The sequence below is a fragment of the Ischnura elegans genome, chromosome 11 (assembly GCF_921293095.1).
Source record: "Ischnura elegans chromosome 11, ioIscEleg1.1, whole genome shotgun sequence".
Classification (NCBI taxonomy): Eukaryota; Metazoa; Arthropoda; class Insecta; order Odonata; family Coenagrionidae; genus Ischnura; species Ischnura elegans.
The window spans coordinates 80,062,012-80,077,700 of NC_060256.1; the positions used below are offsets into that span (position 1 = coordinate 80,062,012).

The window sequence follows — 15,689 nt, forward strand, 5'->3', positions numbered from 1 at the left end:
TAGTGGAATGTAATAAATTCTGCTTTATGTGATTGCAACTAGATTCAACTGGTATTTTCACCTTAGGGGCTGAGGCTCAGTGCAATCGAGTACACAAGCCCCATCATCCATGTTTACCTAGGAGCCCATAATAACAGTGTGGGCTGAAGGAAAAGTAATGAATTTATTGTTTTTTATTTTAAACTCAAAAGACAAAGGCTAAAATCGGGAAGACATTTCCTCATTTTAAGTTATCCATCCCTTCTGTCTATATACCATATTCTTTTAATGAATTTTTGATTTTCAATCTGAGTGAAAGGCCCCATTGTGGTTTTGTGAAAGTTATTCAAATCAATTTCGGTAGTAAACTGTACCAATAGAAAGTGTTTTATTTAATGTATTCTGCTCATTCAAGTATCTGGTGGTTATCTATTACAGATATCTTCTCGCTTCATCCACCTGGCTTTAAGACAGTCTACTCTCTGGGTGTATTCTCTTGGCGTAGAGTTTTCTGTCCAATATCCTTCTATGGCCAGCAATGTGACTGTACCAGATCTTTCCACAACCTCAATGTCTCTCTTTGCTCTGGTGGATTCATTAGCTTATGGAAGAATGAGGATACCCATGCCAGATGTTAGGTGAGGAATGCATGATTATTGTCCACTTGTTTTGAATTGTTAAGGTGTTAAATTCATTTTTGAAGTTGAAATCTAAGACCCAAACAAAAAAAAACCAACACATTGGCCAAGCATCAACCATTCTTTCTTCGTTTATGTGGATTTTTATGCATAGGGCAAGTGTGCGTTAGCTGAGTAGGCTTACCATTGAAAACATGGAAGTAGTTGATGACTAAGGCATTAATAATAGATGGTCAGGGTGCCTGTGTGTCTAATACTTACTGTTCATTGAATACTCCCTTCTAAAAAAGTTATTTACATATACCCCCAGTACTGGTCTCTTATCTTAGTGATATTTCTCTACAATTTTTCAAGGGAATATATAAATAGTAGGTAAACAGGCATTCTTCAATTGATTGATTACACGTTCATTTTTGTTGCATCTTTGAATAACATATTTATGATAAGTGTGGTACATGTGAGCTAATTAGTATTTTTATCCTAAGATTTGTTCTAATTTTATTCTTATTCAGTACTCCTGCATGGTTTTCTGATCAAGTGGAGGTTTCGTTAGTTGCAAGATCAGAAAAGGACCCAGTGAGCAATGTAACAGGTGGTCTATCGGTGAATATGTTCTCTAATCCAGGAGCCTCCACTATCATACCAGATGAATTAACAAAAAACATCCTCCTCTCCATTGTTACTTTCAAAAATATTGGATCCAATATTCCCATCAAAAATCAAAACAGGTGGGTATATGTAGTTCTAGATGATTTCTTCAATTATATGCTGCTTAGTAGGGCAGATCAGAAAAATCAATTTTTTCAAATCCATCTGGCCCAACGAAAAAAAGTTGTGGGACTGATCAAAAATAAGGCTTGTGCCAAAAAAGGGACAAAAGTTGCCTCCCTACACGTTCTTTTTTACCTTCTACCATCTTTAAGGAACATTTTCTTCACGGAGGCACACTCAAATTTGGCATTTTCATCTACATCTTCATAATACCCCGCAAGCCGCCTAAAAGGTGTGTGGCAGCGGTTGTTAGGACACCAGCTATTTACAAGTTAAAAGGAAGTGCTCCAAGGAAATAACGACTAGCATTTATTGAAATCCTTTATGGTTCGGGGGAAAAACGAATTCCCATATCTATCCGTTCGGCAAAACATCTCTCTTAATTTATCGCTTCTATCGCACATGGAAATATAGTGTGGCTCTAATAATATGTTCTCTGTGTCTCTCTTAAAGATATCCATTCTCAATTGTTCAAGCAATCTAAGCCTAGCACAGCCTCCAAGTCTCCAGTGGCTCCCAGCCTAATTCACTTAATATCTGGGTAACGCTGTCTGTACGCCTGTAGCTGTTTTTGATGAATCGCACAGCCTTCCTTTGTATTTTGTTCAGTTAGCGGATTAAGTCTTTCTGCACTGGATCCAATATGCTCGCTGCATATTCAAGTTGCAGTCGGACGAGTGTGAAATAGCACCATTCTTTTAATTTTGTGGCGTAACGGTGGCAGATATGTTAAAATGCATGAAATTTGGGGAATAATGGGGGATCAGGTTGGTGTGGTGGCTAGAGTTTTGGCTTCCCACCCGGTGGGCTCGGGTTCAAATCCTGGCGGTGGCAGAGAATTTTCAGAGACTGAGCGATCCGTGCTTGAAAGTTGTGTGGAGAACATTTCAAGTGCAATACTCTGTCCGTCGGATGGGACGTTAAGCCGTGGTCCCCCTGGCGCCTTTCGTTAAGAGCAGGCTAATGCCGACGGTCGGTCGCCTTCTCCAAATACCATACCATACCTTAATCCGCCAATTGCAAGACTTGGTTCTACATGTGCCACTGCTTCCACCACTATCCATTCCTAATCATGGGATTTGCTAGGAAGGGGGGCACCCTCCCTCTCCTAAGAAGGCTCGTGGCTCCTCAGAAAAATTGACAAATCAAAATTTCAATATTAAACCATAGTGTTGTCAGAAATTAGGCTTAATTTAAGTTGTAAGAGGGTTAAATTATAAAAAATTTCTGAACTAGAAGCAACCCCTCTTAAAGTGGGAGTACCCTACAGAGGGTGGATGGTCATGGGATGGTCCAATGGCCCCATCCTAGCTCAATTCCCTGGCTATGTCCATGTTCTCAACATGATCACTAATGTTTACTTCATATACCTCAGGTATCACCAGATGGAGTACCAGCTGGCCTCTCATGTTATCTCTATTAATGTGTACCATAAGCATGAACAGAAACCTCACAGGAGTTCCATGAAATCATTTCTCAAAAACAATGAAGATTGGAAGAAATGGGATACTTCTTTTAGAGCTGAGATACCTTTCAATATAGCCCTCAATTTTTCAATTAAGCCTCAAAGAATACTTAGGCAGTTTGAGGATGGTCATGACTACCTGGTTGCTTGTGGGCAGTTGACTGACGAACAAGTTGCAACCACAGCTGAGTTGACCTCCTTCTGGGATGTTGGCATATCACATTCTCCTTCAGGGTCTGTGGTTACATGCAATTTTGAACATTCAGGGACATTTGCAGCCTTCATCATTGGACATAAATTGAAGGTGAGCTAATGAATGCTTTGTGAGGTGCAATTAAAAAATCACTGTGATTATTGGTAATTAGTTGAGGAGGAGTGCTTCGATGCAAACAGCATATGTATTTGGTCATTTGAAGCTGCATGTGGTCATGAGCTCATCACAGCCAACTCATTGTATGATAATGGGATCCGCAATAGTAGGTGTCAATTAAAATTAATTTTATCAACGCCTGTGGGGTATTTTATTGGAAAGTGAAGTTTATCTCTGGGTAGCTTGCAAATACCTAATCAGGGATGGGAGAAGAAATTGTTCTAGTGAAAACTTCTTCAAAGTGGTCTTGTGGAGTGTTAGCTTTCAGACCTACCTTCTGCATTTGCCAGATTTTGGGTAACAGTTTTGCTTGCATCTTCAAGTCAAAGTGGTTCTTGATGCAGTTAGGCACCATAAATACTAGAAAAGTGGTTGTTGGGACCCTTGACACTTTTTCAAATCACACTTCCATGTATCAATTGCCTGGATATTTTTAGGCATCTTGGCAATCTCTTATGCCTCTCTGGTCAGTCTTGGATAATACCATAATTTGCTGAATATTCCTCAAGGTCAAAATCATGGAGACAGAGATGAAGTAGAGACTGCTGAAATGCCTGAAAACATCGACAGGGAAGGTGGCTACAGCCAATTGGAAGCTAGAGTCCAAATAAAGCATGCCTTACTTGAGGTGGAAACAACTGCAGTCTATAAAGCCTGGACTACCGAGGGGCATAAGCTGTGAGGGAGTCAGAATGTTATTTCAATATGGACATAATCCGTAAGAAAGATGGTCAAATTCATCCTTAGTCTTACAGCTTACATATACGCAATGAGAGTGCATCTTGATCGTGACTGCTTACCTAAGAATAAAGAAAAAAATATCAATGTTCATAGTAGATAACACTGACAACACTGGTCTCTAGTTACTCAATGTGGTAAAAAAATTGAAAAATTATGTATGTACAGAGTTATATAAAGAATAGAAAAAGTGCATTAAAGAATCTGGATGGATTCATTTGGAAAAAAATTTGCTGGGCTAACTTCATGGTCATGCAAATAATGCTAAGAAAATATAAGTCTGGAGTGTGAGACGTGATATCGGGATTCTACTTTATCCATCTGACCCTTAATTTAAATTTTTATGTTGCAGCTTGTCTTTCATTGGAGATAAGCAATTTCTTATGCATTTCAGCAATCTCTACTTCAATTACCCACAATCTTCACTTCTTATGCTTCTGTATGGGTCCTTTTCCGTAGATGCATTAAAAAATTAACCTTATAATTGAATGAAACCATTAATGATTACATAAATTTTTCTTCAGTCTTCCAAGAACAAAGAACCTTCTGGCCTAACTTCAAAATATGCAGACTCAGAAGAGAGGATATCTGCAGATGATGATTGGTGGAAGGCCTTAAATGGTGGACATAGGAATGAAGGAAGAACCATCTTAATCACTGGCTTCAGCACCTGTTTTACCCTTTGCCTTTTCACCATCTTAATAAATCTTATGGCTATCATTTTACCATGGAGGGAAGTACAAAAGAAGTGTCCAGGGGACTTGCCTCAAGTGAGAAGATCATCATCTTCAGAGCAACATGTTTGTGAGAGAGATTTCAACCATGCCCATGTTGTCATATCAAAGAAGATTGTGGCCAAGTGGAATGGGGATTCAGTATCTGTGGAATTATATCTTCAAATTCAGTGCTGTGTCGCCATCCTAATCCTAATGGGATTATTTTCCTACTGCTGTCTCATAATATCACCACAGGTACATCAGCTAAGCACATCACTATCTTTTTTTTATTTATTCTCCGAGATTTTCTCTTCTTATAATTTTGATGTCTACTATTGTGATGTCGGTGGTGGCTGTATTATTAAAATATTTTTGGTGATTTTTTATATTCTTTATGCCAAATAATTCTTTCACTAGAAAGGGAGAAAGAGAGAATATTGTGCAGAAAAAGACCTCATTTTGCTGTATCTAAGTTAGTATGCCAACTTTAATCATTTCTCAATAATCCATTGCAGGAAAAATGAAATTAGGAATTTTAAAATTAAATTTTTGCTTTGAAAATTGAAGACTAATTTTTTTTTATACTCTGCATTCTTGAAAATGAAATTCATTTACTCTGCATTAATTATTGTTACCACAACATGGATGTCTTCTCTTTTTGCTGTTTTTTAGGGAAGCATATTAGAATTGCCAAATGTGTTTCATTTTCATATTGATACTTCCACTGCATAAACGCTAAACAACCGCCCACAGAATCAAATCCGCTCATCTAGATACGTAGCCCTTACAGAACTAGATGAGCAGATTTGATTTGGTGGGCGATTGTTGACCGTTTATGCAGTGGAGGATGCATACATACATGGGTATAAGTGCAGAAATTTTGAAATATATCTGCATTTATAAAAAATTTTATTTTTCCCTTCCAATAAATAATCTGACAGTACCCCCCTTTATTTTTACAGTCCTATTTCCTTGCTATGGCACTAGCACTGGAGGGATCCATGCTTACCGGAATGGGATCACTCATGGGTATAGTACTTATATTGTATTGTGACATCTCAAACGAAACAAAAGTAAGACAAGTGGCTTCTCAGGCATGCACCACCATAATACGTGTGAGAAATTGTGGTGAACAAGGTACCACTGCTGTTGCATCATCTGTTACTCCATCAAAAAAGGATTCATCACTTCAAGGCTGGCAATTCATTTGCTGCAAAATGGCAAAGTTACAAAATTTCCTTCAATCCAAGCTCTTTATAGCAGGTATCACCTCAGGTCAGTATTCGCATGTACTTATATATTCTTGATTCCATCTCAAACTGTAGGAACCTCCATGGCAATCGTTTGTGTGGAAAGAAATACAGTACACTCCCAATTATCTGGGCTAATGATGGGGAGAGATGGCACGAATAAGCGGAAAACACAGATAACCCAAACTTTCACTTGAATGTCTTGCAATGTTCATAGTGTAACTAAAACAAACAATATATTATTATTTATGCAGTTATTCTGTTATTTTAGAGTGCTTCCCGGGCTCAATGAGAGCTTTCTTCCCCAGTTCTCGATCTCTTCAGCGGCGATAACATGGTTGTGCTCGTATTATTAATGCTCCAGGTAAGGCCTGGTTTCAGTAATCAAATATCCGTGGCTGCGTGATCACGGATACAGAAAAGTGGTTTGCCCGAATGCATCGAAACCACTGCTTGACATTGGAAACTACACTGTCAGGCACCACGTCATGTAGTTGCGTCTTGCACAAGTTGCCCCGGTTGCAACTGCTGCAGGACGTGTATCCGTGATCGCGGAGTGTGGCTGCACACTGCGGGGCTTGGAAAACAGGAACACGGTGCTCCCGTGAATGCAGCACAGAGAATTGCTTAACACCCCTTGATGCTCTACATTGGCAGTAGGCTATTCTATGCTAATGCCACTTTTATCTCAGTTATTATGCCTAATATGTACTCTGGTATTTCACTTCCTAACAGCTGGTGCACATATCCTAAACAGTGCCCTTGACACTTAGGTAATTCCCAAATTAGTGTTCCATCATAATTCACATCAGTATTGCCTAGAACCAGAACACCAATTGCTAAAGCCAGAATAGTTTTTCACCAGCCATAATTTTTTCATCCCTTTCCAGCGATAGCTGTGGTGGTGATCACTGAAGCTATCGGTCAATGGTGGTGGAAAAATGATTATTTCACGTGATCATTTTCCATAATGGCTCTCGGGATGGGAATTCCATCACTCGGCACATCCCTTTTTGAGTTTCTGAAACCATGGCTGGCATTGCCATTCAGTCAATAAAAATGCACGGCTGCTAACTGCAATTGTAATGCCACGTTTGGCTTTTAACGAATGACAGTTGAAAATACAGAAAGCAACAGAAGAAATTATGAGAAAAGGATGGCATAATACCCTTGTGATTCAGAAAGTGATTGGTTGAGCAATCACCTTGTTGGTCTCTGGAAAGCTATGATTGAATATTAACTAACTGTGCGATGAACTGATTAACACTTGGGAGACTATGGGCGGAAAGGAGATCTTGCATTGTGATTAATTTGGGAAGGTTTAGGAGGACATGGAGGGATTTGTTTTGGAGCAATTCAAGTTTTTTTTACGGATGGTGCTCTTGTTGGCAAAACTTTTGCAGCAGCAATGTGTTTTTAGTTCACTTTGAGGGATGGGAAAAATGGGCATGTGATTCAGGCTTAATCACACTACTTTAATTGTTTTCAGGTATCCCGGTTTTGAGCTTGATGTTTTGTGCCCTATTGCAAAGGATTTTCAGCTCAAAAAAACATTCATCATGGTGGCTCACCATTGAGTCCCCCGATTGTGTCATCTTCATATGTTTGGGCATCATCATGTCCATCTTATTTCTTCCTGTTTCCATCTGTATGATGTGGCAGCTGCACAAAAACGAAACCCAGACAGAGATGCTAGTGGATGAATTTGCAAGAAGAAAGGAGGCTGAAGTAAATACTATTACCAGCAGGAGGTCAGTATGCACTATTTATTTAACTTACTAGACAATCATAGTCACAGCTTTGGGGGTCATGGCCGCTCAGAAAATTTTGAAATATCCCATGGCCTCCCCCCAGCCAAATTCCATGCCCATGAAAACAAAAGTTATTTCCAATTACCGTATAAGCGCGTGCAAGAGGCGCACCTTTTTTCCCAGACATTGCAGCCGAAAATGGGGGTGCGCCTCTTACACAAACTTCTTATCTTCCCCCCTCCCCTTCCCCGGTGGCAAGTCCAAGGGGAACTGAGTGGCCTTGGTTTTCAGCGTGAGTCAGTCATCTGAAACCATGGGTCAAAATTAAGCGGCAGGCATGGGAATTTCTCCCTTAGTGACGTATTTTTAAAATGCTCCTGTTTGAATTTCTTGCAAGTCATGTTGGTACCCCAGAGGTGAACATTGAAAAGATCGCGCGGGGTGATTCGCTCCGGAGCGCGCGCTAAATTTACTGCCACGAGTGGGTATCCCGCGGCATTTATACTGCATATAGTAATCGCTTATCAAACGTATAGAAACGTGTAGTTTTGAAGGACATACCTGGTTAACAGTCAACATCTGTCTTGCCGAGCTATTTCCATTACGCTGAGCACCTGATTTTTCAAAAATTATCTTCAGACGCTAATATGAGGATTTTTGCAACTGAAAATTATATTGGTGTCAAAACCTGCGGTTTAAAAAATTCGGACGAGTGTGTTCATTGTTGGACTAAATTGTGGATCGAAGAAATCAGAAATGCTTATAAGTGAAGAGCGCAGAAGGAGAGGTCGAGGGGAAGGAGCGCGATCCCTCCGTCTCAAAGCAACGAGGCTATGAGCGAAGGAGCAAGGGACGAACACGTCCGATCCTGCATGTGATGTCGTTGCCTTCAAAGCGAAGGGGCGAAGGCGCAGCAATGTGATATACGCAGTTTGCGTTGCCTGAAGTTTCCAGTCTGTCTCATCTTGTTTGAATGCGCTTAGGCTACGCTTGTTTCTTCCGAAGTTGTGCTGTTTGGACTATGTTGAATATTAGTTGCCTTATTTTAGCTATAAATCTTAGTGTCAATCAATTAGAGCTCAAAAAACTTAAATGCTGTCAGATATACGTCGCGTTAGGTCTAATTCTTTTTTGAACCTCGTGCGTGTCATACAATTGCTGAAAGATATCGAGATATCTTCGAGCTCAGAAGGTGACTCACCTAGCCTTTGACCTCCAGAAACTCAGAGATTTGAACCTGGTAGGCTGAAAAAGGTCAGTTGGTGAGATGGGGTAGGGATGAAACACGTTTCCATTGTTCCCCAGTAACTTGATATTTTCCTATTTTCCTGTGGAGTCTCAGAAAGGAAAAAAATGGCAGAGGCACACACACCGATTTTGGACGGCCGGCGAAGCGATGCTTGCACACACGCCGGATTTTTACCAGTCAAACGATAAGTTGCTATGTTTTTGAGCAGGCGCCGGCGATCCACAGTGACAATGGCCGGCAGCTAACCCGCATTTTCCCGGTGCTGGCGCGTGGTCGGTACGTGTTCATGCTCCTTTGCTCTCCCATTGTTCACTATTGGAATGTGGACGGCCGATATTTTACCGGCCGTCCAAAATCGGTGTGTGTGCAAGGGGCCTTGACGTGGTTATTATCCTACGGCGCTGAGATTGCCCCGATTGTTGTCCAATCTCTTGGGAAGGTTCATGCTATGTGCCTGTCATGTTTTGCCTTAAAATTTTCCACGGCTGCAATTCTATTGCAATACTCCTGCGAGAGCTTTTAAACAAAATTGGTCGTGAGTATGACAAGCAACGTAGGGCGATGGCGTATGCGAAGGGAGGATCGGAACTCTTTCTACTCCCTCTTATGCCGCTATTACCGCCGCAGTTATCAAACTTTTCCTCTTTCAAATAGTACTGAAAGAGGGAATTTCGTTAAGTGTCGAAATTCCAGGCATACGTCTGCAACACCGCACGATAGGATAAAAAAAAAATGCCACAAATTTTTTTTTCTTTATAGCTTCGATCCTCAAAATAGGGGTGCGCTTCTTACACGTGTGCACCTCTTACACATGCTTATACGGTATCTTCATGATTTGGTTTATGGATATGACATCTAACCAAATTCAAATAATACAGGACTTAATACAAAAGGACAGTGCTTAATACAGGACAAGAACAAGCAATAAATATATACATATATATCTTTTTCTTCATGCTCAATAGCTTTCATTGATAGCATTTGCTAGCAGACATTGCACTATCTATCAATACTTTCCATAGTCAGACAGTAAATCTGTGCAAATGCTTCTATATTTTGCTAATTAATTAATCCGTTCAGGCTCTTGTGCTCGATATTTGAGATCCCTATGTGTCCCTGCCTAGGTTGTTTGCATACGCTCATAGCGTGTGCTAACTTCCTACTCATCCCAGAACAAGTCTCGGAGAGTGGTGCCACGAGGTGGCAAGTCGAAACACAACACAGAGGAATTTTCTAACGTTCCGGGTTTCTGGATTCCGGATTTGAGCTCCTCAATTGTATACACATATTAAAATTTGAATATAATATCTTACTTGCATAACATATTACTCAAATTTTAGGAATGGTTTCTTACATCCCCCTTTTTATCCATACTCTGTGTCTGTTCATTAGCTTCCCTATAATTCTTCTTATATTAATTCTTGATGTGTGCCCAGCATTTATCTATTGGTTTTCACCGAGATACTTTCCCTTTAGTTTCACCCAACTTATCTTCTGCTTCTTAGGTGATTGATTTCTTTTATGACATGGTCCTATAGAGTGATTACTGATTCAAAATATGTATTTTGAAATGTTGACCTGCTCACTTGGTTCTTGGTGCCAATCGTTCAAAATAAAGGAACAGAAAATTTGGAGTCCTATTTGTGTGCATTTTTTAGAACAGCTTTTCTGTACAAAATTTGTAAATATGTAGTAACTTTGAGCAATATATGTGTAATAAATATCCTGAGACCAATAATGCCATGCTTTGAATATAAAGCAAGAAAATTTCTCCATACTTAAGATCTTAGACAAGTGCATGATTATTTGTCTTGCTATTGTTAGTGACTTTAGTTTCCTCATTCTCTTGTTCTTTCCAACCCATAGTAATAGTTTTGATGTTTGTAAGGTTTGATACCAAGTAGAGGGGACTTTCTTTTTATCAGTGCAAATCAATTTTAAATTTATCCTGATACTATATGCTCCAGTAATAGAAATAATTCTTAAGCACAAACATATTTACCTTCCTAACAGGATTGAAGTCTTGAGAAGAGCACTCGTTATATTCTCTCTGATTGCCATAATGGAAATTACCAGCATACTTTATATTAACTTCCCTGATTCATCAGTGATTCAATGGATCTTCAGCATTTCAAGTCTGTGCTTGGTAAGTATATTAACCCTTTCACTCTCACAGCGATTTCCATAATCACTCCCAGAAAGCTTGAGCCCAATTCGAGCATAATTTATCCACCTGAGTTTCCCAGGAAAGTTACTCATCTATTGTTACACAGGTCAGGAAAGTCAACTAAAATGGAGTGGTCGAGCCACTTCTGCTCCAAAACAAAATTTGACTTTCTCTATCGTTGCATGTTATTCTAGGCCACATGCATGAAGATCAAAGTATATGCACCATAATATCTGATGTTTGCAGAGGTTTGGCACCTTTTTGAATTGTGCATCTTGAAAGCAGGCAAATGGGCTTGAAAGTAAGAAAATCCCCTGATCTGCAATTCTCGGTTTTCTGCAAAACTTTATGAGTGAACTACTAGTGAAAATTTTATAAGTTTGGCTACCCACTCATAAATTTAAAAAAAATTTAATTTTTATGTACACAAATATAATTATAAACAATTATTAATCTATTATAAATAATGAAGAAGCATAGTTTTCTGTTTTCTCAGTAGTTCTTGTAAGAATCTTCATTTTTATCTTGAATTTCTTAGTGATCAACCATTTTGCCTCATGCTCAATTCATTGAACCTAGTGAATCATTTTTGATGTGAAAAGCTGAAAAGAGTCTCACAGAACTTTCAAACTAAGCCTTGCTTTTTTATTCACAGGGAATGGCTATCTTCCTCTCTTATGCCATTAAATTGGACGAGCCAAAAAAAGTCTGCAATAATCTCCTGTTTTCAATTCTTTCCCTCGTGAGACATAGAAGATAAGCATATGAGACCTAACTCTTGCTCCATGACCAAGAGGCAGGTGGAAAATTGAAGGTCAGCTGTTAGTGAAACTTGTATATAAGCACTATCCTATAAATTTCCTCTCTTTTTCTATCTTCTAGTTAGTATAGCTCTCATCCTGTACCAAGACTGAATGTTTTAATGAGAGCTAAGTGCTGCCATAAACCTTCTTCTTACAAAGCTATGCATAATGCTGAATTAGTTGATAAAAATGTATGAAAAAAATTTCGTAAGTGCTCTGTGCTTATTTCAAGATATGTAAATGTTTTAATGGTGAATATAGCCAGCGATTACTCGACATGTAGTCAGTTGTATGTGATGGACAAACTTATGTATTGTTGTATGTGAAGACAAATTATCACTTGACTCATGTGACTGCCCATCCCATTGCCCTTAACACCCTCGAAGCACTGCATGTCACTTTGGGTATGTTGGCAGTTTTAATAGTTAGCCAACAAAAAAACTAGCTAATTTCCATAAGATTCCAAAATTTAATGTTCTATCCTCTCTCATGTGCCTTATTCACCTTGAGGAAATCTAGCATAGCACAGCAGTTGATGAACAAAGGCCATTAAATTACCCAAGAGAATGTAAATCTTGTGAAAGAAACATCGAATCACCTACTAGATGCCTACGGAAGTATTTTCATTTGCAAATATAAGGAGAAACTTTTGAATAGTGACAAGGGACACATCCCTAATTGTACCCTATTCTCTTTATTGCTCTCAAAATTATAATGCGCACCAACTGTCACCAGTAATTTTCCATTCTATTCCCCCCCTTTCTTCCTAAGGGCCATCTGGTAATTTTCCCTCCCCCACCCACCTTCAAATGTTGACTTTCCCACCCCTGCACCTCACGTTCACCTACCCCCTTCACCTATATTATATATTCCTAGCAGTGTACACCATTTGCCATCACTCAACATTTTGTTGATATGAAGAACAGACCTTCAACTGTGTTGAGATGGAAATCTTGGGTTTTGAAACTGGTTCACATAACCCGCCCATCAGCATTGTCTACAATCGCTCAAGGCCGAGCATAATCTCCTGGAGTTCAGGCCAAGGAGTGAGTGTTGTCTGTCATCTGTCATTTGTGTGTGTGAGTGAGTGGTATCTTAATCGAAGCAACCTTAGGGAGGCCCCTTAAACCCTCACAAAGTTTCCTTTGAGTTGAGTGAGTGTTTGTGAAGGGTTTCAAGTCGTTAGGCTTGGGTTGGTAACTGCCACGAATCCTCCCATTCCAGCAAATCAACGCAGTAATTTGTCCCATACATGCAACGTGATCCCAAATGTTATGGCCATTGGAGACAATAGGGTGGTTACCTTCATCAAAGAAAACGAAAGGCATTGATTGCGATTCATTACCCAACATTAGTGAATTCATAATGTACAAATTATTTGGTTTTGGAAATCCAAGTTTAGATGAATGCTAACAGTCAATTTTAATGTCATTTGAAAAAGGCCAGATGAAGATGGCCAAAGGCACCAATGGGATGCCACTCCATGTGACGTCACAGGGACCAGGTCCCTGTGACATCACGTGGAGTGGCATCCCATGAGTGCAATATTTTAATGATTACTGCACACATTTAAGTCATCTTTTTATGGTCTTAACAACGGTCAATGTATTCTATTCATCTTCTTTTCCAAAGTGGTTTTCAAGGAAACTCATTAAGTTAGTGATCAAGGAAAAAGTGGCTCACAAAAAGTTTAAATCTACTGGTCTTCCTTCTTACCTACAAGATTTTCGTAACCTGAAAACAGTGCAAGGACGTAGCTGAAGAGTGTGTACATGTTTACATTAAGAAAGTACCATTCCTCTTCACATTAAATCCTTCTGGTCACATATCGATCGCCTTAAAAAAAAATCTCCTGCCATTCCATCCCGTCTTATCTTCGACTCAAGAGAGGCTTTGACTGCTGATGAAAAATGTAAGTTCTTCTCCAAGTACTTCTTTTCAGTAATCAGCAATGCTAAAATATACCTATTCCTGGATTAGATTTTGGCTGGAACATGTCCATCTCCAACTGTGTCATCATTCCGCGAAATGTTCGATGTAGACTAGAATCTCTTGATCCCAAGAAAGGACCTGGAACTGATGACATCCCTCCAGAGGTGTTAAGGTGCACCTGTCCTGGCTTCTCATCTTGCGGTCTTATTTTCATATCTGCTCTCTCAAGGAATTTTCCCTTTGTCAGTCGAAAATGGCTTTGTAATTCCCGTCTTCAAGTCTGGCAATCGTGACAATGTAAGTAACTACAGACTGAGTGTCATCCAATCATCTAGTGCCAAGGTCTATGAAAGTATTTGCCATTATCCGTTGAAATAAATAATCGAGTCATTTATCCTAAATTTTCCCCGTGGGTCCAATTTGAATGTGAGTGTCAAGAAGATGTCTACAAGATATTTTCTTGATATTAGTAAGAAGCATATTAGATATTTTATAAACACACTTCGTAGATATTTTGTGCTATGTGGGCGTGCCCCGTGTAAAAGGGCCTTTTTACACAGGGCTCACAACTGCGGATCTGACATTAGTGCGAATGTGCAATCAGAATTGCGTCGTAAAAAGTGGTGAATTGCCAGAACTCATGGACGGGAAATGGACAAATAGCCCTTTTTCTAATTTTTTTTTCATGCATTCGCACGCCCGAATGAGAAATTGATGCAGTTCAAACCCGCGCAATTACGTGCCCCGTGTGAAACTGCCTTTAGAAGCAGGAAAGGATCATTTTAATATCGCAAGAAATGGAGAAGCATTTTCCTCTTTAAGATTCTCGCTGTCTTTTTTAGTACTTCACTATTGTCCCTTAAATATGGGTTGAAGTAACTTAAACTTACCGCGCGTAGCCTAGCAGCCGACTGCCCACATCCTCCGAGAAATTTTGCTGGAACTCTGGATTTCGACTGTCATTTGTTTGATATTATCATGTTTTTGTGTACGTCCTAATGTTCATACTAAGAAAGTTTTCTTACACAACGTTGTTTGGATCGCTATCATTTGGTTAGTACCGTAAATTTCTATATATAACAATACCATAGCTATAAAGTAATCGCTACTGACGGCTCACGAAGCCTATTAGGTGTTTTTATCGAATTTCTTTAGCTTTCGAGTAGCTGTCGCTTTCTTTTATTACCATTAATTGATGTTATTTGTGTACGAAAACACTGTTTACTATTGCCTTTCCGTCCGAAAGTTGCTGTTTAGAATGAGTATTGAAGACAAGCTCGCGGCTTACAGATTGCGGAAAAAACGAGAAAAGCAAATGGAAACCACCAAATCAATTCTACGAGACATCGCCACGTTTGGTCTCGGGAGGAGTGAGAGACGTTCGAACCCGGCACCGGAGACACCAGAGGTTTGTCTAAATGAATATTGTTACGCCCCTTATTATGGATGAAAAATATTCCAGATATCAGACCGACTGAATTCATTTTAGGGGGAGCACTTGATGCAGAGTGGCGAGTCAAACTCACCGCCATCTGAACATAGTGCTGATGGCATCGCTAGTGAAAGGTTTCTCCACCTTTACAGAGTGAAGAACGGCTTATATTTACTGTTGTGGGTAATGCTTTTTGTAATTGCCATCGAATATGAATTTGGGATTGTTTACTTTATAATGTCATTATTTTTACTGATTTGGTTTAATACTCGGACTGGCCCTAAGGCCCCAGGTGAAGTGAGTGCATATTCGGTGTTTAATCCTAATTGTGAAGCGATTGATGGGACACTGAACGCAGAGCAGTTTGAGAGTGAACTACGATTTGGAGCTCTCTCTGTTCACTGATGGCAGAAGAGGAAAGACAATTG

General features: G+C 39.6%; 1 protein-coding gene across 1 annotated transcript in view; it reads left to right on the forward strand.

Annotated features, from left to right (window-relative positions):
* The window catches only part of LOC124167657, a 62,338-nt gene extending 47,213 nt beyond the window's left edge, over positions 1-15,125 (forward strand). The window contains exons 15-23 of the mRNA XM_046545640.1: positions 418-617; positions 1,130-1,345; positions 2,764-3,157; positions 4,486-4,932; positions 5,640-5,952; positions 7,417-7,678; positions 10,941-11,073; positions 11,750-14,882; positions 15,087-15,125. Of these exons, the coding sequence (XP_046401596.1) occupies positions 418-617; positions 1,130-1,345; positions 2,764-3,157; positions 4,486-4,932; positions 5,640-5,952; positions 7,417-7,678; positions 10,941-11,073; positions 11,750-11,854 (2,070 nt within the window). The 3' untranslated portion in view covers positions 11,855-14,882; positions 15,087-15,125. The remainder of the gene's footprint in view (positions 1-417; positions 618-1,129; positions 1,346-2,763; positions 3,158-4,485; positions 4,933-5,639; positions 5,953-7,416; positions 7,679-10,940; positions 11,074-11,749; positions 14,883-15,086) is intronic.
* Positions 15,126-15,689: the final 564 nt, after the last annotated feature.